Source organism: Indicator indicator, chromosome 13, assembly GCF_027791375.1.
Source record: "Indicator indicator isolate 239-I01 chromosome 13, UM_Iind_1.1, whole genome shotgun sequence".
In the NCBI taxonomy this organism is placed as follows: domain Eukaryota; kingdom Metazoa; phylum Chordata; class Aves; order Piciformes; family Indicatoridae; genus Indicator; species Indicator indicator.
Window position 1 is genome coordinate 3,190,055 of NC_072022.1, and position 21,032 is coordinate 3,211,086.

Sequence of the window (21,032 nt, forward strand, 5' to 3'; positions counted from 1 at the left end):
ACAGGAAAACTATACCTCAGAGAGGCAGAGGAGTGGGTTATACCAATAACTATTTTTTCTTTTGCTGCCTCTATTAGTCTTGCTCCTTAAAGCCAGGATATTACCAAGGCTTCCTATCTCCCATTTCTAATATCTGCAAAGAAATTCAGGAAGGCAGAAAAGCTAGTTATTTTAACAACCAAGGCACTGAGTTTCCATTTACCCCTCGGTGCACGTCCCTCTTTGAGCATTCCCCTGTTGAAGGAGACACTGAAGGAAACTCTGGACCCATCACAGAGGGGTAAGCTGGAGTGGGCAATCAGGCTGTGCCTTCTGGCCTTAAAATCTCTTGGTCTGCATCTTCTGTGTGTTTGTATCACACACAGCATGCAGAAGATGAGGTTTCCCTGAAAGCTTTAGTAATAGAGTTGAAAACTATGGGGCCTGTTTTGAGGTTTGTTCCTGCACAGTAAGGAGATATCCCACTGCTAAAGAACAAATTTCTATTTTCCTCGAATGGCACTCTAGATGTCTAGAAATGCTAAAAAACACTTTCTAGGTTAAAACAGCCACTTTTTGCACTGTGGAGAGTCCATAAAACTGCGTGGAGCATCAGCTATTAGGGGCTCATTGAATAATTCATCCCTCATTGCAAGCCCATAATGTCTTTTCTCAGCCTTTTGTGGGGCTGTTTTCTCTTCTTTTCTCCTTGAATTATAAAAAGGTTGCCTTCTTTTGTTCACATCAAGCTGCTGCTAGCTGAAGCTTTGTCTGTGCAAAGCCAAAGTGTGAGTTTCAATGGACTGCCCCCTCTTTGTTTTCCAAGTTCATCTCCAAGTGTAGATTGTGTATAGAAGGCCTTCTTTGTAAAAGCTGGAAAAGTTGTACAAATGTTTGACCAGCTCATTTGGTACTTTTGTCTCGCTTTCTCCAGTGCCTGTGCATATGCTGGGCCAGCCACTTCTATGCACAGGCTGCCCAGCCAGGCCCTCGCCTCTGCCCCAGGCCAGCCAGGGAGCTACCCCGACCAGAGCAGCCCTTCACCTTGGTCATCTTCCTCACAGTCCCTTGCCAACCACCAACACAAGGTTTTTCCCCGCATTTTTAAGAGGAGAAGAAATGAAACATGCAGCTCACTACCCACTGCAGAGACTTGAGGATCCACAGCCCTTAGTTACAACTGTTCCTTCTGTGAGATGTGGCCCTTAGCTCAGCTTGGGCTGGAAAAGTAGCCCCTGCACAGCCACGCCACAAGCTCTGCAGCCAGGTCCAGCACTCCCCACTCCCTGGCCCTGCTATCTAAAGCCAAACCAATGGCGTCCCCCATCTTTGCCCCCACCTCCATGCCATTGTCTCACACTGCAGGGTCATGTTGGTGGGGAACCAGGATGGGATAGGATGTGGCAGCACAGCCACGTTGTGGGGGCTAGCTCCTCGCCCTACACTGGCCCCAGGGCAACCTCCAGGAGAAGGGGCACACCCAGAGTTGGTACTGGCCAGTCCCAGGGCTCTTTGGAGAGTGCAGATAATGGGATTTTACCTCTTTCACTGAGGATGCCGTCAATGCTGTGCTTGGCCTTCTTGTCACCTTCCTCTACCTCCTTCCTTTCCAGCTCAGCCTCCTCTTCCTCACCTTTCCCAAACTTGCTCCGCAGGATGCGACTGATGGAACTCACTTCAAGAGAAGAAGCACAAAGCTGTAACCAGACTTGTCACCAGCAGCCCCCTGCAGTGGCTGGGCCAGGCCAGGGAGTCAAATCCCATATCAATGTCACTGTCCTGTGCCCCTCCCTGGCTGCCACCCATCAAGGCTTTCACAGAGGCAACCACCCACTCCCCTTCCCATGATGGTTTTCACGGGGCAACATCCTGCAACATGCTCCAGCACCGGCACAGTGGCCTCACAAGGAATTTTCTTCCTGAGCCTGGGCAGTGGGTGACGAAAAAACCCCAGGGACACCCGCAAAAATACTGCACCGGCTCTGTGAGCACCCAAACATACAAAAACGACTCACTGGAACAGGGATCTGTTCCCTGATTCCTGCTTCCCAGCTTCAGCTCTCCAGCCAGCCCTGAGCCCTCCCGGTGGGGAAGCAGGAGGAGGCGGGGAGGAGGGGGATGCTATTGCGATTTAATTGAAAACACCCCCGCCGAGCACAAGAATCCTCCCTGGATGCTCCTGCGGGTACGGGCGCTTCACGGGCACCGGTCTGGCCCGGGACTCATTCCACCGGGGACAGGGTTCACCCTCCCCGTCCCGATCCTATGGGTCGTGTCGGAGCCCCTCCCCTGTACCCAGTGCCGTCCCGTACCTGACGGCACCGTGTTGCGGTCACACACACCATCCTTCAGCAGTTTGTCTCGAATCTCCCAGCTGAACATCCCAGCGTTTTCCCGCTTGTATTCCTCGATTTTCTTCTCAACATCCGGCGTCGTCACCTGCTTCAGTAAAGACAAGACGAACGGGCACAGTCTGCAGAGCCGGGAGCTGCCACGGGAGCCCGGGATGCCGCCGCCGGGACCCGCCGGTGCGGCCGAAGCCTCCCCGCCGCCGCCGCCGCCGCCGCCACACGGAGAGCCGCCACTGGCCCCGCCGAATAGTCCCGGGATAAAACATTCCGAGGACGGGGAGTGTGAAATCAGAGGGAGCTTAATATGTAAAGACGGGCCCTCATAAAACAGGCATCCCCGGGCTAAACAAAAAAAGCGCCCGGGGAAATGGGATCGAGCCCATGTTAAACGAAACTTCCAGGAAATCCTCCGGGAAGGTAGGATCGAGCCCTCGGGAAGGGAAGCCCCTAATGAGGCAACACAGAGGAGAAATTTTGGGTCACGCCGAGAGGAGGAATTCGAGTCAGCTTTATGTCGGGAAAGTTTCAGCTGAACAACAGTTTGCAGCACCGAATAAAAATCAGAGCAATAAAAGCGCTGAGAAGTTCGAGTAAGAAAAAGTTCCTTCCATGGCCTCGTGATTTTAAAATGAAGCCGAACTCAGACAAAACAAAAATCTCCCGTCTGGGAACAGTCATACAAAATTATATCCCTAGTCCTTCCTTACACCGAGAGGGAAATGTTCAGCCACTGAAAGTTTAGAAGCAACAAAGTGAGGGGGAACCTAGCAGCAAATTTCAATGGGAAGTCATGTATTGCCTTAGCCGTTGTAGGAATGAAAAGATAGAAGACGAGGAGGAGGCTAATCGTGAGACAAGAATCCATTTTTGTTTGCGTTATTACGAGCGCAAATTTTTCACGATGTGGCTGTAAATACACACAACTTTGCACAGAAAAATAAACGAGAAAAGGAGCAGGAGGAAGGCAGAGAGGGAGAAACCTAGTGGCTGGGTTTTTTTGCGCTTCACAACGAAAGAAGTGGGAGCCCGATCCGGCCGCGCCGGGCCAGTACGGACATCCGACCGGTGGCCTCTCCCGTCGGTCCCGCAGCCTCCGAACCAGCCCCGGCTACCAGGGGCTGAGCACGGGGGCCTCGGAAGGCCAAGCGTTCAGAAAACAACTCATTTCTCCTTCATTTCGTTTGAGAAGTTACTCTTAAAATACCATGTTCTTAACTGCAAAAAGAGTAATTGCCACGAAGTGCAAGAATATTTTTTCAAGTCTCGGAAACCTGTAGAGCAACAGGCAGGGACAATGTCTGTGCCCAGTCCCGGTACCCGCAAAGTCCCCTCGGTCCTCCCGGGGTGCTGCCTTCCCCCTTCCAACCCTGCAAACACCGGTGTCGGCCACCCCTGCTGGGCCTCACTCCGCGACTGCCACGGCCGAGATTTGCCCGGCTCACCTTGGGCTTGCTGCCGCCGATGGCCCCCGGTCGAATGGAGCCCGTCTCTTGGTACCTGCAGAGAATTTTGGAGACGCAGCCGTGGGACACTCGCAGCTGGCGAGAGATGACACAGGGCCTTATGCCATGGTGAGCCATCTCCACTATCTTGTGTCGGATATGGTTGGGTAAAGGCCTGCCATTGATAAACACTCCTCCGAGCTGATTGACTCTGCCCTGGCCTAGAGGAGTAGAAACTAGAAAAGAAGGGGAGGAGAGGCAGGAGGGGGAAATGGCGTTAACGTCTCCTTTGGATCCTGCTGGGTCTTGTTGTTGTTTCTGTTATTACCGTGTTGGGGTTTGTTTTCGTTTTTTTTCTCGTAAGGCAACTCGTGCCACCCGCTCCCTCCCGCCCGGCCGCCCCGCAGTGCGCCCGGGGCCCGCAGGTCCCCGCAGAGCCGGGCAGGAGAAGGCGGCGGGGCGGCTTCACCTGTTGCACCGGAGCCGGGATTCAGGGCTCGTCCCACTCCAGGGGAGAAGGAGAGAAGCGGTGTAGGAAGCCCGCGGTCTCCTCGGGTGGCCCGGGGCCCGCCGAACCCCTTCCTCTCAGAGCCGGGCCCCGCGGAGCACCCCAGCGCTGCGGGGCTCTTCTCAGGAAGCCTCCGGTTCTAAAGACTCTTTCGATTTCGTTTAGCTCCTTTTTATATGATTTTAATTTATTTTTTAACTTTTCCCCAACTTTGGGCTTCCCAGATCGCTGCCTTGGGTTCTCCTGAAGACCGGATTCCGGGTCCGCTCCTCCACCGCCCTCCTGGCCGGTTCCTCCCACTCCCGTCCGCCGCTTTCCCCGCGTCCCGGGACAGGGCCCAGCTCCTCCGGCTTCTGACAGCCCAGGGGTGCGTCGGCTCTTTGTGGGCCCGGCCCGGGCTGAGCTGTCCCAGCCTTCCGGCACGGAGCAATTCCCACTTTCCCCATCTCCAGCCTTACCTTCCCCGCCGTTAATAGCGCGAACAGCCCGTGAGCGGCCTTACCTTCCAGCGGGAAGCCGCTGCGGGGGTAGTTCTGCCCGGCCCCGGGTCGCATCATCCTGGGGACAGCTCCAGCCAGAGTTGTCATCGCGGCGGCCCAGCACAGTTATATCCAGGTGAGGGCTGATCTAGGAGAGATCCGGGCTGTCAGAGGCTCGCACCGAATCAGGAGCAGTCCCAGGAGGGGGTGGGAGATGCTGCTGGGGGGCGGGGAGGAGGCAGCTCCGCCGCTGCCCCTTTGTCACTGACCCGCTCTGCCCCGCACCGAGAGGGCAAGGGCCGGAGCCCCGCAGGGCAGCGAGGCTGGGCGAAGGGGCGGGCGGGTGGGGCAGGAAGGGGAACCGCCGGTGCTGTCCCCGGTGCGGCGGGGAGCGGCGGCCTCGGGGACGGCAGCATTTATCGGCTCCGGCCCCGGCGCGGCTCCGCCGCGGCACCGCCGCGATTGGCCGCCACCGCCCGGCCCGGCCGCACCGCCCCCGCTGATTGGGCGAGAGGGGCGGCAGCGCGACCGGCACGGCCCGGTACAGCACTGTATGGCCCGGTACGGAACTCTGTGTTCCGGTACGGTACCGCCCGGTATGGCACGGTATGGCACAGTATGGCCCGGTATGACACTGCCTGGTATAGCGCTGCCTGGTACAGTACGGTATGGCCCAGTACAGCACGGCTTGGTATGGTACTGCCCAGTACGGCCTGATACGGCAATGCCCATTATGGCCCAGTATGGCTCTGCTCGGTACGGCCCGGCCGCTTGCTGTCCCTGCAAGCCGTGCCGTCCTGGGCTCCGTGGTGAACCGTTCGGAGCCCAGACGGCCGCCCCGTCTCTGGGGAGGAGAGCACCGGCCGGACCCTGCATCCGTAGGAACCCCGCATCAATCCGGGGCAGCCGCTGCCCTTTGTTTCCTGACTCCGCACCTCTCAGCACTAGTGGCGGGGTAGAGCGGAATAACTTTATTATCTAACGGGAAAAATCCGTTTTCGTTCCTTCTCTTTATTTCTTTTTCCTCGAAGAAACATCCCGGGCCCAGAGCTAACGCTTTGGGAAGCAAAAGATCTCTGTGGGAGTTTCTGCTTTTAAATACCGAGGTTGTACCTCGCGTTCCACGCGCGTCCCCTGGGTGTGGATCCGCGGGGCCGTGCGGGAGCGTGTTAAAGTCCTACCAACGAGCGCTTGTTCCCAGGAATTTATTGTAGCATTCAACCCGTACTGCTGGAAAAAAAAAAAAAAAAAAAAAAAAAAAAAAAAAAAAAAAAAGAGGTAAAGTCTGCCTCGGAGCTGAAGTGCCCACAGCAGGATATGACGCCAGGAGTGTTGTAAAGACTGTCTGTCCTTAAAGAAGGTACTATTGTGCCTGGCCTTTTATTTATAACTTGGTAAGTGCCAGCAAACTCGCCTCCTTTACACTCTGAAGTGCCAGCCCGGCTTTCCACAGTGCTCTTTATTTGCAATAGTCTATTCAGCGACTGTCACTCCCGAGCTTCAAGTTATTCAAGACCTTAATCAATCAAAAGGATGAGAATCGGTGAGGTTTCCCCCCTTTGAAATGAAGGAAACAATGTTTTTTGCGCTCCCAGTCCCCTTCACCGGCCGGCCATCGTTTCGAGGCCGGTACCGGCCCCGGGTAGGGCGGGGGACTCTCGTTGTTTAGGTAGAAGGCCGCAGCAGCAATAATCAGAGAGGCAGCGGCGATGAGGGAGAACACTGGGACCGTCAGCGGGGTCCCGAACCCCGAGCCCCCGCGGCGTGTGCCCCGTTCCTAGTGAGAGATCAGTCAGTGTCCTGCTCCCTCTGGACCCCAATCCCCGACCATCGACCGGTTTCAATCCCTTTTTAAATACATAAAAATCACCCCTAAATTTTGTTTATTCTGCGGCCGCAGGCTCGACCCCGGAAAACTTCCACACACCCAGTGAACAGGTTGGCAAGAAAACTTAGCACGACGGTAAAAGCTGGATTTTACACAGCGCTTGCTCTCCAAAGCACCCCGATGACCATGTCTGTGAGGAAGCCGCTAGACAGTCCCGGGAGCCCATCCCAGTGAGATCCCAGCCGGCGGAGCGGGGCTGGGGCAGCATGAGGGGTACCAGTACGCGGACACTCCAGAAAGCTCCGAAGGGACCGCTCGCACCGAGTGATTCTTCTGTGTCCGTTTCACCCGAGGATGAAAGGCAATAGAATTGATATTAGAAATAAAGGACGAAGCTATTTAAGGTTTCATTCGTGATCTGAAAACAGGCGTCGGGAAGCCCGGGAAGTCCGGCGCGAAGAGCATCCCCCTGCCCGCCCCACTACGCCGGCACCAAGCATAGGAGCGGAGACACACACACCCCGCACTATCCCCGGCCTCCGCAGCCAACGGCTCCCGCAGCCCCTCTCGGTGCTCTGGTACCTCCGCGACACAGGGCATGGGACGGGAGACCCTCCTGCATACTTCCTCACAATTTCCCGCGGGGCCCCCTTAACCCCGCAACCGAGTCCCGTTTTCCCAAGACAGGCTCGTCGGGAGGGGAATGCGGTGTGGAACCCACCTAGTCTGACTCTCGCCTTCCACCGAGTGCCCCGCGGTGGAGCAGCTGCATCCTCCCGCACGGGAACTGCTCCAAATTGAAAAGATGAGACAGGAGTGCCCGGCCCGACTCCTCCCGCCCCTCCTCGCCCCCTCCCCCATATTCCCGTCCTTTAGGGCCAGCAGAGATGATTTCACGCTTTTCCAGTGGAAATAGCTAAAAACGCTCCTGCTAATTACAGAGCTCTTCCAGGCCAGGTGCACTTTTAATGGGATTAGCGAGCGCTCTCTATGAAACCTGGAGCACATCAAATGGGCAGTGGGAATCGGAGCCGGGAGGACACGGGCTCTGCCCAGGAATAGCGCTGGGCGCTCCACGCTCGGAAATGAAGCAGGGACAGGGACTTGATCACTCCCGGAGTCCTCCTGGGGATATCTGGGGGAATTCGTTGTCAAACTGTTCCCAGGGGAGAAAAGGGAAAAGGGAAAAGGGAAAAGGGAAAAGGGAAAAGGGAAAAGGGAAAAGGGAAAAGGGAAAGGAAAGGAAAGGAAAGGAAAGGAAAGGAAAGGAAAGGAAAGGAAAGGAAAGGAAAGGAAAGGAAAGGAAAGGAAAGGAAAGGAAAGGAAAGGAAAGGAAAGGAAAGGAAAGGAAAGGAAAGGAAAGGAAAGGAAAGGAAAGGGAGAAAGGGGAAGAGAGGAAGAGAGAAGGAAGGAAGGAAGGAAGGAAGGAAGGAAGGAAGGAAGGAAGGAAGGAAGGAAGGAAGGAAGGAAGGAAGGAAGGAAGGAAGGAAGGAAGGAAGGAAGGAAGGAAGGAAGGAAGGAAGGAAGGAAGGAAGGAAGGAAGGAAGGAAGGAAGGAAGGAAGGAAGGAAGGAAGGAAGGAAGGAGAAGAAAAAGAAAAAGAAAAAGAAAAAGAAAAAGAAAAAGAAAAAGAAAAAGAAAGAAAAAGAAAAAGAAAAAGAAAAAGAAAAAGGAAGAAAGAGAAAGAAAGAAAGAAAGAAAGAAAGAAAGAAAGAAAGAAAGAAAGAAAGAAAGAAAGAAAGAAAGAAAGAAAGAAAGAAAGAAAAAGAGAGAGAAAGAAAAAGACAGAAAGAAAGAAAAAAGAGAGAAAGAGAGAAAGAAAGAAAAAATAAAGAGAGAAAAAGAAAGAAAGAAAGAAAAGAAAGAAAGAAAGAAAGAAAGAAAGAAAGAAAGAAAGAAAGAAAGAAAGAAAGAAAGAAAGAAAGAAAGAAAGAAAGAAAGAAAGAAAGAAAGAAAGAAAGAAAGAAAGAAAGAAAGAAAGAAAGAAAGAAAGAAAGAAAGAAAGAAAGAAAGAAAGAAAGAAAGAAAGAAAGAAAGAAAGATACCAACAAAACTGGCATAACTAGTATTTGTGAGCACTCTGATTTCTGGTTCAAGCCTACTCTGCCCTCGCCATAACCACCCTCCAGGAAACCTCCGGGTTTGGGGTCTCCGACAGCGGATTGTGGGTTCAGTCCCACCCGCCGCTTCATCTGTCTTCCTTTATACAGTTTTCCCTCCTTCTCCCCCTCGTTCAGAGCGACCCGCGATTTTGCGTTCGGGGCATCTCGGCCCGCTGAAGCCGGGCAGAGGCCCAAGGGCCGGCGGTGCGCGGCAGGAGTTGGGGCGGAGAGGGAGATGAGGAGCTAGGGGTGCGGGACTAGGGGATTTAGAGCACCCTCTGGCCCGCTTGGAAGTGTGCCCCGCATTCGGGGATCCATATACCCCCGCAAACTCTGCCAGCACCCCGAGGACCTTTAAATCAATCCCTACCGACTTTTTCAAGCAACAGAGAGACGGCGAGCTGAGAAACGCCAGAGGTACTTCAACGCGACTTAACCTAGTAGTTTGGGGGTTAGAGTCATACGAACGGTTAATAAATGCCCTGCTTTGAGGAGGAACGCGGTGAGGGGAGGCAGAGGAGTGGGGCAGGGAGGGAGGCGGTGGCTGATAGCACCCTGCGGATGATGACACCGGAGAAGTCACCAGTCACAGCTACAGGCAGCCGCGCACAGCTCTGTTCCCTGGTCGGAAACAAGCTCCGCGAATAGAGCCCTGTCGGGCAGCCCTCTCCATCCGTGTTTTAGCATGTCGCTCCCTTCCGCTTTAGAGTCGCAGAGGTGTTCGGGGACGTTACCTACCGAATCGGGGTAGGAGGGTGAGGGAGCCCCGGGACCCCGGCCGGGTAGCAGCACTGCCTCGGCGACAGGATTCGGGGCTGAGCTCCAGCACCGGCAAGGAGCCACCCAGCCTCCAGGTTTAGCGCGAAAAACACCGGCTTGGACAACCTCCCTGGCTTCGCCGAGCACCGCTCTAAGGGGCAGAGGCCGCTCCGAGGCCCGCGCTGGCGGAGCAGGAACCGGTGCACCGGGAAGATTCTAGTCGGGTGGCGGAGCGGGCAACGAGTAATAACCTCCAACCCCAGGTCCTGGACCCGAACCTTACCAAATATTTCGAGACAAGTAGCCTTAAAATTAATTGTTTTAAGTTTTTTGTGGTTTGGTTGTTGTTGGGTTTTTTCGTGTGTGGGTTTGTTTTTGTTTTTTGTTGTTTTTTTTTTTTTTTTTAACAGAAACGTAATACTACTTGGTGAAAAAAAAATTGCCAGCAAAGGGCTGGGGAGATTAACATTTGGAAACTCAGGAAATGTAATCTGCATATCCAATTGATTCCCAGCATATCAGTTGAAAGGATAAAGATGTGTATCTCCATGATGGATATTGCATTAATAGGCACATAAATAAAGGTTGAAAAGTCATCACCGAAAGCTTTGAACCTTTCTCCATCGCTTTTATGTTCTCATGCGCACCGTCTGATTTGATTTCTTCAAATTTTTTTCCCCTCTGTTTGAGTTGTTGCGTTTTCATTAATTTCCGCATTTGGAGACTGAGAAGAGGCGGCTCAATCAGGGAGGAGGCTCAGTGGGAGGCACAGGACATCTCAGTCCCCCTAAACCACCCCAGAAACCCCAGCAACAAGCCCAGGGAGCACTCTGAAGCCCCACTACCCGGTCCGGAGAGGGAAAGAGGCACTTTGCCCCTCCTAAAGAGGAATTTTCTCCACAGGGAAGGAAAGGAAAATCTGGAGGGTGAAGGCAAAGCACTTCTGTGCACAGATAGATCCGAGGTAGCCTCAAAGAGGGAGCAAAGACCCCAGGTAGCCCCTCTGCTACCCGCCGGGTGTGACTTTGAAGAATAGCTGCCCTTCTTCCCGATCTGGGAGGTGGTCTCCGGGAAGAGCTGAAATCCAGTTCCCCGTAGGCCGGCAAGGCTGCCTGGTGGGACAAGGCTGAAACCCTTAACCCTGCAAATGGCTCCCAGCCGCCTTCTCCCTCCCTGTAAACTGGCAATAAATACAACATGTACTTCACTAACTCCTCACCTTTCTGATTACTACCAGATCCTCCAGCAAGCGATACTACAGCTGCCACTCCGTTCTAACACACGCCTACCAGGACGAGGACAGAAGCTGCATCCACGGTCTGCGAGGCTCCGGGATCCATCCCACCACCACTGGTCCCAGCTTGGCCGGTCCCGGGGTGGCAGGGGTTCTTCCACGGAGGCTGGGACTGGCTGGTCTTGTCCTGCAGAGACGGGAGGAAAAGGCTAGTGTTACTCATTCATTGATGGTGAAGATCGCAGTGGAACTGTGGATTCCAATAATTCCCCTCCCAAAAGGGAGGGCTGGGCTGGTGCCCTCCTCGCCTACCTGCATGGCTCAACCCACAGGAAGGGGAACCCGCATTGTCCCTTCCCCGCTGTTAGCAGCCCCATTTCAAAATGGAGTGTCTAATCTTCTGTAATGAAATATAGAAAACACCAGCGATGATTAATTCCACCAGTGATGATTAATTAACAATAGATTTCCACCAGGATTTCCCCTCTGTGGGGGCTTCACAGACCACAAGGCTCAGCCAGATCATGCAAGAGGATCAGTCCCTTTCAAACAAGGGATTTAGCAGCAAGAAGGACATGAGTAACACATGTGGCCCTGTGTGACCCACATCGGGTCTGCTTTGGGCACCAAGGCACCAACAGCACCTAGCCCTCGACCCCCAAGTGTCTCCCAGGACATCCCTCCCTCTATCCAACACGATGAAGGTAGGAATTAATGCTGTGAAAGGGAAAAGCAGCCCTCCCAGCTCAAACACAGACTCCATTACCTGGTGTTTGGCCTGTAGTGGTGTGACTTCAGTGCTCAGTCTGTTAGAGATAGACGGGGGTGAAAGTAAGGCGAAAGAGAAACTGAGAGAGGAAATGAAGAGAGAAAGAAAGAAAGATCGAGCAAGCAAGAAGAAGGGAAGGGAAGGGAAGGGAAGGGAAGGGAAGGGAAGGGAAGGGAAGGGAAGGGAAGGGAAGGGAAGGGAAGGGAAGGGAAGGGAAGGGAAGGGAAGGGAAGGGAAGGGAAGGGAAGGGAAGGGAAGGGAAGGGAAGGGAAGGGAAGGGAAGGGAAGGGAAGGGAAGGGAAGGGAAGGGAAGGGAAGGGAAGGGAAGGGAAGGGAAGGGAAGGGAAGGGAAGGGAAGGGAAGGGAAGGGAAGGGAAGGGTCTAGAGCACAAGTCTTATGAAGAGGCTGAGGGAACTGGGATTGTTTAGTCTAGAGAAGAGGGCTCAGGGGAGACCTCATTGCTGTTTCTACAACTGCCTCAGAGGAGGTTATATTGAGGTAGGGGTCCATCTCTTCTCCCTAGTATCAGGTGATAGAAGAAGAGGAAATGGCCTGAAATTGTACTGGGGGAAGTTTAGGTTGGATATTAGGAAAAAATTCTTTACAGAAAGTGTGATCAGGCATTGGAACAGCCTGCCCAGGCAGGTGGTGGAGTCACTGTGTCTGGAGGTGTTCTAAGAAATGTGTGAATGTGGCACTTTGGTACATGGTTTAATGGCCATGGTGGTTTTAGGCTGACAGTTCACTTGATGATCTTAGAGGTCTTTTCCTGCTGAAACAATTCTATGATTCAGGGAAAGGGAATGGGAATGGGAAAGGGAAAGGGAGAGGGAAAGGGAAAAGCAAAAAGGAATGATGAATGCAGGACAAGAGGGGTGCTGCTGGGAAGGGAAGGCATAGGGGGCTGGCTCCATTCCCTGATCTCGCAGCGGACTGACAGCCCCGCGTCCGGGAGCAAGCTGATGCCCTCATTTTTTTTTTATTTTTTTTTTTTTAGGGGAGTAACACGACCCAATAAACACCTGGAAAAGTACTTTTACTGACTGCTACTAAAGAGAGACTCTTCCCTCTTCTTCAGACCAACAACAAAAGTAACTTCCAGAACAACTTCAATGATAGAGGCAGAAATAAATTTGTCTCACAGAGGAAGGCTTTTGCTACCTGACTAGAAGACAGTGTGGTATCTATTTTAGTTTTGAGGTTTCTTAGAGGAATATTTTTCTATCCCTTAATATTATCCCTTTGACTAACAAATCCTTGTGCACCCTCTGGAAATCAAGCTGGTTGTTATTGCAGCTTTTCTGTTCCACATTTAAGTGTGGAATAACACGTTTCCACACTTTGCAAGTGATAAAAAGTTCCATTCTTCCCATTTTAAAGGAAATAATTTTTTTATTTGTATCTCAAGCCTACTTCTCAGATTCCAGTCATTAACAACACCCCCCCACAAACACACACACCCAAAGACCTAAATGCTGTCCTTGCTGTTTGTTATTAACCAAAAGATCACAAAATAATAACCAACATGAGTTTGTTCTGATAAATAAACAGCTTGGAGGTGGGACAGCAAAATGCTGCTTGCATCTAGAACTGTGGTGAGCTGAAGTCTAAGATTTAGATTCCCTGAGAAATAAGGAGGAGGTTTGGGGGATAAATAACAATAATAACAATTTATAATGCAGTAAAATTTTTTCAAGCTATTCCTCCCAAATTTCATAATAGAGTGAGACAAATCAACCTCACAATATCAGTTTACTGCAAAAATCTTAAAATAGCTGAAACATTCTTCACCTGAAGCTAGACTGAATGAGGAAGATTCAGACTAGATAGAAAGAAGAAATTTTTTACACTGAGGGTGATAAAACACTGGCTCAACTTGCCCAGAGAGGTGGTAGATGCCCCATCCCTGGAAACATTGCAGGTCAGGTTGAATGAGACTGTGAGCAACCTGATCTAGTTGAAGATGTCCCTGCAGACTTTAGGGATGTTGGACTAGATGACCTTTAAAGGTCCCTTCCAATCCAAATCATTCTGTGATTCTATTTGTACAATATCACAATCACCTTGATCCGAAACCTCATGATTTGTAGGACATGTACAAACTAAACAAGCACAACTTAGAACCAGAACCACAAGGCCAGTTTCAGTAAGAGGAGATCAACACCAAATGGAAGCCAGAATTGCTCCTTCCCCATAACACAAGCAAAGGTATTTTGACCAATGATCAATGTCATTGAATATGTGTTTTATATACTCCAGGACATAAACCGTGTTTTGTCAATGCAGTAGTGTCATTCCTTCCAAATATCTGTTTCCACATGCACCTGGATAACAGGTGCAGAAGAAGGTGCTCTCTGAACTCTTCTCCCTTCCCAAAGAGAAGAGAAAGGGAATAAGGGGCAGAGATTGATGGATTGGGAAAAAAATGAAACCAGCTTTAATGAAACAGTGACAATAAAATTAAACAGATACAAATAGATACAAACCAATATTGAACCCAACCCCCTGATGGCAATGATATAACCATCATCACTGATGCTGTGAGTGGTCACTGGGGAAGTTCCAGACTGGACTCAGCAGCAGACAGGAATTGGATTCACAACTGGATAATGGAATGTGGATTAGGATTGAAGGCAGATTGGACAGAGCCCTCCTGGAAACCAACCAAAGAAGAGGCTTGACCTCAGTGATCCCTCGGCTTTATACTAAATAAGACATCCATGGAGTGGAATCCCTTGTTGGTCAGTTTGGGATCACCTGTCCTGTCCTCTTCTCCCTGCAGGTGACACCTCTTACTTTCTGCACCCCAGCATGGGTCACAAGATTTAGCAGTGATCTTGGTCTGCATCCCAACCCTTGGTAATAACTCTAAATGTCAGTGTTATTACGGCTGGCAGCAGCCCCTGTCTTGCAAGAACATGCCGTGAACTTCATAAAGCGTTGTCACTGAGACTGAGCTGAAAAACCAAATTCCTGAACAGAATTAGTTCTGTTCTATCTCAAACCAGAACAGGCAATAATAAAAACACAATGTGTAAAAGAAAAGGTGGAGTTTACATTTCTGTCTGTAAACAGTATTTCAGGGCACAGCTATGTGACAGCTGTGACTGCGGCTTCTGTGAGCACACCCATGTGGATGTGAGCTCGATGGTGTGCCCACACAGCACTGGGTGTCTGCAATATCCAAACAGCAGAAACCTCACAGGAGTAATGCAGGGGAAGAACCATGCCATGAGCTCCACCTGAGCTTCATGAGCGCTCGGCGCTGCCTTTGACATGCCTGCATGAAGTGAAGTCACAACAGCAACTGTTGGGCTCACCCAAACTGCAAGGAACTGGAGCTTACCTGATAGAATGGAAATTATAAAATTATTGAATTGCTTTAGTTGGAAAACATCTGTAAAATTATTGAGTACAACCATTATCTAACTCTACCAAGGCTGGTGCTAAACCATGTCACTCAGCACTATAACTATGGTTCTCTTAAATATCTCCAGGGTTGGGGATACAACCTCTTCCCTGGGAAGACTACTTCAGTGTTTGAGAAGCCTTCCAGCAAAGAAGTTTCTTCTAATATCCAATCTAAAACTCCTCTGGTTCACCCTGAGGCTGCTTCCTCTTGTCCTGTTACTTGGGAGAAGAGACCAACAGCTACCTCACTCCAACCTCCTTTTATGCAGTTGTAGAGAGCGAGGTCTCCCCTGAGCCTCCTTGTCTCCAGACTGAAAAACTCTAGCTTCTTCAGCCACTCCTCAGAGAACTTGTTCTCCATAGCCTTCATCATATTTGTTGCCCTTCTCTGGACCTGCTCCAGCACCCCAATGTCTTTCCTGTAGTCAGGGCCCCAAAACTCATCGCAGTACTCAAGGTGTGACCTCACCAGCGCTGAGTACAGGGGGACAATCACTTCCCTGGTCCTACTTGCCACACTATTGCTGATACAAGGCAGGATGCTGTTGGCCTTCTTGGTCACCAGGGCACATGCTGGCTCATACTCAGCTGGCTGTTGCTCAACCACCCCAGGTCTTTCTCTGCAGGACAGTTTCCTGCTACTCTTCCCCAAGCCTGGACTATCATATGGGGTAGTTGTGGCCAAAGTGCAGGACCTATCACTTGGTCTCGTTGAACCTCATTCCACTGGCTTCAGTCCATCAATCCAGTCCGTCCAGGTCCCTCTGTAGAGCCTTCCCACCCTCAAGCAGATTAACACTCCCTGGCAATTTAGTGTCACCTGCAGACTAACTAGGGTTGCCCCTGTCCAGATCACTAATATTAAAGAGACCTGCGGGTACGCGGGCTGTGTTTGCAGGAGAAGCACGAGCAAGTAAATCATGTGTTGATGCATATGATGTACACAGCTTGGATATTTATTTTTCTTAGAAAACATCACCACTGTTTATGTCCATTAATTTACAGATATTTAGTCTTACTACAGCATCATTTAGAAGAATACTTCCACTTCCGTAGCACCTCTTCTTCAAGGATCTCCACCTGCTTAAAAAGGTTAATAAATAAAGCCTCACGTCTCACCTGTGAGGTAGGTCAACACTATCGTCAAACTTTACAGATGCATTAACTGAAGAACAGAGAGGTTAAGGCCAAAATTTTCCAATGTTTGTACCTGAAGTCAACCATCTAAATTCTGATTTAGAGGCTTAAAGAAAAGTCTCATGGTTTTCTTTGGTGCAGAATATCCACAACTACTGCTGAAGTCAAGAGGGGCTAATGGTTGGGCCTGATTTTAGGAGGCACACACATTTTTACATGGCTACCGAGCAACTCTGAGTATGGAAACATCAGTCTAAAGACATAAACCACAGCCAGAGCCACAGTTGAGCCCAGTCATTTATCTCCTCAGGGCCTTTATATTATGATACATGACTTTGAAAGGCTGGTGTGGATCTTTAAATGGACATGTGTAACACAAGAATCATACAACAAAATGTGTCCCGCCACAGAGTCTGTATAAACACTGCTGGGGCTCGAGAGGCTTTTGGGAGGTGTTGGGGATTGATTTTTCAGATTGGTGATACTCAAGAGAACGCACATCACTTGTGCAGCCATAAAACACATCACTTGTCTTCACCTGCCGCCACCTTTATGTTTCCACGCTGTAAATTGCTTTGCGCTTGTGATAAATAGAAGTGCTCAGGTAAAGGTCTGTTAGGAGGATACTTTGGTAGGGTATCATGCAGACGCTTGCAAAATACACATACTGAAAGATCACCTTTAAAACTCCGGAATTAAGCACAAAAAGAATTACTTCATTCCATTACAGTACTGTGTAGAAACATGGAATAAGAAGCATTATCTTATTCCCAATAGGTTACAATGACTGATTAAGTTTAAAAAATTCAGGCACCAAATGAATTTTCCTGCAACACAGAACAGTATATAGAGTGCTCCCAGTAATATACTACAAAACCAGCTGTATGGCAACAATTTCCATTTCATATTCCAAGCATGTTCTCACATTTCAAACACATCTTTAAGGTTCTACCTTCACACAATAAAAATGTTTTCTACTGGCATTTACAGAAACTCCTATCACAGAAGAGAAACCTACCAAGAGGGGAAACCCACCATCTTCTTATCACTCCCTCAATCAAAAGTAAATGTTTGATACACAAATGTACCACATTTCACTTGTACAGCGATGCTCAAAGCTCATATTTTAATGTGGGCTCCTCTCACTGTGTAAAAATTGAAATCAATGGCCAGAGAAATGTTACTCTCTACCACCAGTCTCTTAGCTCTGCTTTAGAGCTCCATTCATTAAATCATCTTCCATAAGGTGTTTCAAGTGTGCAATGTAGTGTTTCAGTCCCCTACATTAAATAAGAATTAAATAATAAAGCTTATTTTAAGCAACCAACAGAGGCCAAATGGCCTTCTAATAAAATCGTAACAAAATCGTACCCAATACATCGTAGGGAAACTTTGGCTCACTCTCTTTAAGGTAATACATTTCTATTACAGCTTCCTCTATATGTACTTGTGAACTTCACAAAAGTGAGAACGACAAAACGCACTGAACATCATCATCCTGTCCTGCTCCTAACCACACCGAATCTCTCCAATTATCTTCCAGGTGGGGGCAACAGTAAGCCAGCTTTCTTTAATCGAGATTGTGTCCTTCTGCCGTCAGGGAGCACGGAAATCAGGGCACGCGTCGACAGAGGTGGGGATGAGCATGTCGCCCACCTTCACAGCCCCAGCTCCCCAGGGAGGCCCTTCCAGACACCTTTGCAAGAGAGGTGCATCCTGAACAGACCTCCCTCCAGAGCGGCCGGATCCCTCACCTGGTCATCCTGCAGAGGATCCCTGCCACCTCGAGCTGTGCCACAGGGCTGTCCTACCGCCGCTGACCTGGCTGCGGGGCTGGGTCTGGATGCAAGGCTCACCATGCCACCGTGCCGGGCCTGGGGCCTGTCCCCGTCGAAGGGATGAAGCCTGAGCCACAACCCTGTGGCCATGGTGAACCTGGGGCCTGTCACTTGTAGTGGGCTTGGACCCTGTCAGCCCCGGCCATCAGACTCCGTCCTAGCGTGCTCGTTGCATCCAAGAGAACCACGGCCTCACCCGTCTCCTCCCTCCGCTGCTCCCCACCTGCCTCTCGGCGGTGTCGGGGGTCGGGGTAGCACCAACCGAACGAGCGGTACCTGCGAGCCCGGTCTGGGCCCCCCGACCGCGCTCTACCCCGCAGTGTGGAGGGCGGGGAAGTGGACCTCAGCTCCTCTCACAGCCCGCGCCTCGCTATCCGGCCTGTCCTGCCCGGCTCAGCCCCTCCGCCGTCCGGTCCCACTCCGCTCCGCCGGCGCTACGTGTCGCTCCTGCGGGCAGCCGCCGCCCGGCCCCGCGGGGTACCGTTTGCGGTTGCCCCGCCAGTCGCCGCCTCGGGCCGGTACTTGAGCCAGCAGATGAGCCATGTAACGACGACGGAGAAGAGGGCGAGGATGCTGGCCACCGACAGGCAAATGGGCCCCACCGGCGACGGCGACGCCGAGGCGCCGGGCCCGGCGGCATCACCGCCGTACTGGTTGACAAAGATGAGACCGGTGAAGAGCAGCACCACCATGGAGAGGAAGGAGACGACGACGCACACGCAGCCGGCGCTCAGCGCCGCCCGCTTGCAGCTCTGGCAGCTCTCATAGCCGCCGCCGCCCGAGGAGCGCGGCCCAGCCCGGCCCGCAGGAGCAGGGGACGGCGGGGCGAGGGTGGCCGCCGCCTCTCGGGCGCGGGGCGGGCGGCGGGGCGGCAGCGGCGGCAAGGTGTCCTGGGGCAGCGGGTCGCGGGCCCGTAGCTGCGGAGGGCAGGCGGCGGCCAGTTTGGTGTTGACGGGGAGGCCGTGGACGCGGTGGTCGGGCAGCGCCGTGCGGTGGCGGCAAAGCGGGCAGGCCAGCGAGCCGCCGCCCGACCGGCCGGGCCCCGGCCCCGATTCAGCGGCGGAGGCGGAGGGCTGCTGGGCGGCCCGCAGGTGCAGCTGGCTCAGGCACTCCTGGCAGAAGGTGTGCAGGCACTCCAGCAGCTTGGGCGCCCGCCGCTCCAGGTCGAAGTAGTTGTAGCAGATCTTGCACTCGTAGTCCTCGTAGCTGGGCGGGGGGGCTGCAGCCGCCGCCGCTGCCTCCTCCTCATCATCATTCCGCCGCTCGCCCTGCCCTACGCCGCCCTTCTGCGCCGGCTCGGCCATAACATCTCGCCGGAGGGAGGAACGGAGAAGCGGCGAGAGGCGGAGAGTCCCGGTCCGCGCCGCGCCTGGCAGGCGGGCGGGAAGCCTGCGGGGAGCCCCGGCGCCGCCGCCTCCTGGCCGCGCCCGCGGGCTGCGGCGCGGCCCGATGGTCAGAGTGGGAGGGAGGAAGGGAGAGAAGGAGGATAGGAGGGAGGACCGGCGGCTGCTTGCCTGCCTGCCTGCCTGCCTGCCCGCCCGCCGCGCTGGCAGCTGCCGGGGCCGGTGGCAGCTGCCGCGGGCGGGGGGCGGGATCGGCGCCGCCCGCCGTCAGGAGCGGCCGCCGGTGGACGGTGGCGGGGAATGCGCACCGGCCGGACTACCGGCCCGCTCGGCGTTCGGAGTGCTTGCGTCGCAGGCTCTGCCCGCGGCCGATTCAGCCAGGATGCTGCTTTCACGGGGACTCCTGGCGGGCTGCCCCTGCTGATGTGGGCGCTTCTGCAGCGGCGAGTCGGGCTACCGGGTTCGGGTTTTCCCCAGCAGCCATGCTGCGGGCTGTAATGTCCTGCAGCCCTGAATGCTTCGCTTGCCTCCAGTAAACACTCCTGGGTAGAAAATGCTTTTTAATCCTGAATGGCATTTTAAGAAATAATGTAATAGTTTATGAGGATTCCCCAATATGATTATCACAGAATCATATAATGGTTTGGGTTGAAAGGGGCCTTTAAATGTCACTTGTCCAACTCCCCTGCAGTCAGCAAGGACACCTTCAACTAGACCATGTTCCCTGGAGCCTGAAACAGTCTGACCTGGGATGCTTCCAGAGATGGGGCATCTGCTACCTCTCTGGGCAATGTGTGCTAGTGTCTTACCACCCTCAGTATAAAAACGTCTTCTTTCTATCTAGTCTAAATCTCCTCTCTTTTAGTTTAAAACTGTCACCCCTTGTCCTATCAAAACAGGCCCTGCTAAAGAGTCAGTCCTCATCTTTCTGATAGGCCCTTTTAGGTACTGAAAAGCTACAATAAGATCTCCCTGGAGCCTTTTTTTTTCCAGGCTGGACAACCCCAACTCTCAGCCTGGCCTGGTGGTAGATGCCCCATCCCTGGAAACATTGCAGCTCAGGTTGGATGGGGCTTTGAGCAGTGTGGTCTAGTAGGAGATGTCACTGGCCATAGCAGGGGCGTTGGAACTAGATGGCTTTTAAGGTCCCTTCTAACCCAAATAATTTTATGATTCTGTTTTTATTTCATCCCAACATTGCTATCAGATTGAAAGATTTTGCCCCGTTTAATGAAAACCAACCCAAACAGTAGAGCATTCAGAGTTTCCCGTGTCAGATGTTAAATAATCTGATACATTTCACAAAATCACATTCTGCTCTGTCTCATCAGAGAAGTCTGGAGTAACTCCTTTATTTTTGGCACAGGCCATAAAACTAATTGTTTCTTTTTATAATACACGACATCACCCTTCTTTGTTGCTCAACCTGCATGTTGGGAACATCAGCTCTGGACTGAGAGCTCATCTTGGATATCTTCCTTTCTCCTCTGATTTAATATTTGTTAAAATCTAGGTTCAGCCTCTGAAAAGAAGAAAGAAAATGTGAAACGGAGTAAAACATCACCTATTTTATTAAGGCCACATAGTTTGCAACATCAGAGGTCTTCTCCCCAGTCACCTGGAACACTCTTTCCAGTATTACTTTTTTTTTTCCCCCAGTGCTGCACATCATCCCTCATGAATTTGAACTGTGTTCATGTAATTCTGGGACCTTCCACTTTTTTACACTAAATTTCATCTTATTTACTCAGGTATTAAATTCTTACATTTCTTGTGGCTTGTTTTGCTCTTTTTTTCCCCTTTCCCCTTCCCTTTCCCCTCCCCTTGTTTTTTCCCACTTCATCCCCCCCCT

General features: G+C 51.9%; 2 protein-coding genes across 5 annotated transcripts in view; both read right to left on the reverse strand.

The window, feature by feature from the left end:
- Window positions 1-4,867, reverse strand: part of PAX3 (paired box 3) — an 80,257-nt gene extending 75,390 nt beyond the window's left edge. For 3 of the 4 annotated variants that reach the window (XM_054385708.1, XM_054385705.1, XM_054385704.1), the window contains exons 1-4: window positions 4,783-4,867; window positions 3,773-4,008; window positions 2,292-2,421; window positions 1,520-1,654 (exon numbers count right to left, since the gene is read on the reverse strand). In XM_054385708.1, the coding sequence (XP_054241683.1) occupies window positions 1,520-1,654; window positions 2,292-2,421; window positions 3,773-4,008; window positions 4,783-4,867 (586 nt within the window). The remainder of the gene's footprint in view (window positions 1-1,519; window positions 1,655-2,291; window positions 2,422-3,772; window positions 4,009-4,782) is intronic. The other variant, XM_054385707.1, reaches the window with a different exon arrangement.
- A 13,404-nt stretch (window positions 4,868-18,271) lies between these two features.
- Window positions 18,272-19,141, reverse strand: LOC128970807 (RING finger protein 223). Its single transcript, XM_054386169.1, has one exon. It carries the CDS (start codon window positions 19,139-19,141, stop codon window positions 18,272-18,274), a length of 870 nt encoding a protein of 289 aa, XP_054242144.1.
- Window positions 19,142-21,032: the final 1,891 nt, after the last annotated feature.

Coding starts and splice junctions, on each gene's coding strand:
- LOC128970807 (XM_054386169.1), bottom strand. CDS start 19,141: ATGGCCGAGCCGGCGCAGAAGGGCGGCGTAGGGCAGGGCGAGCGGCGG.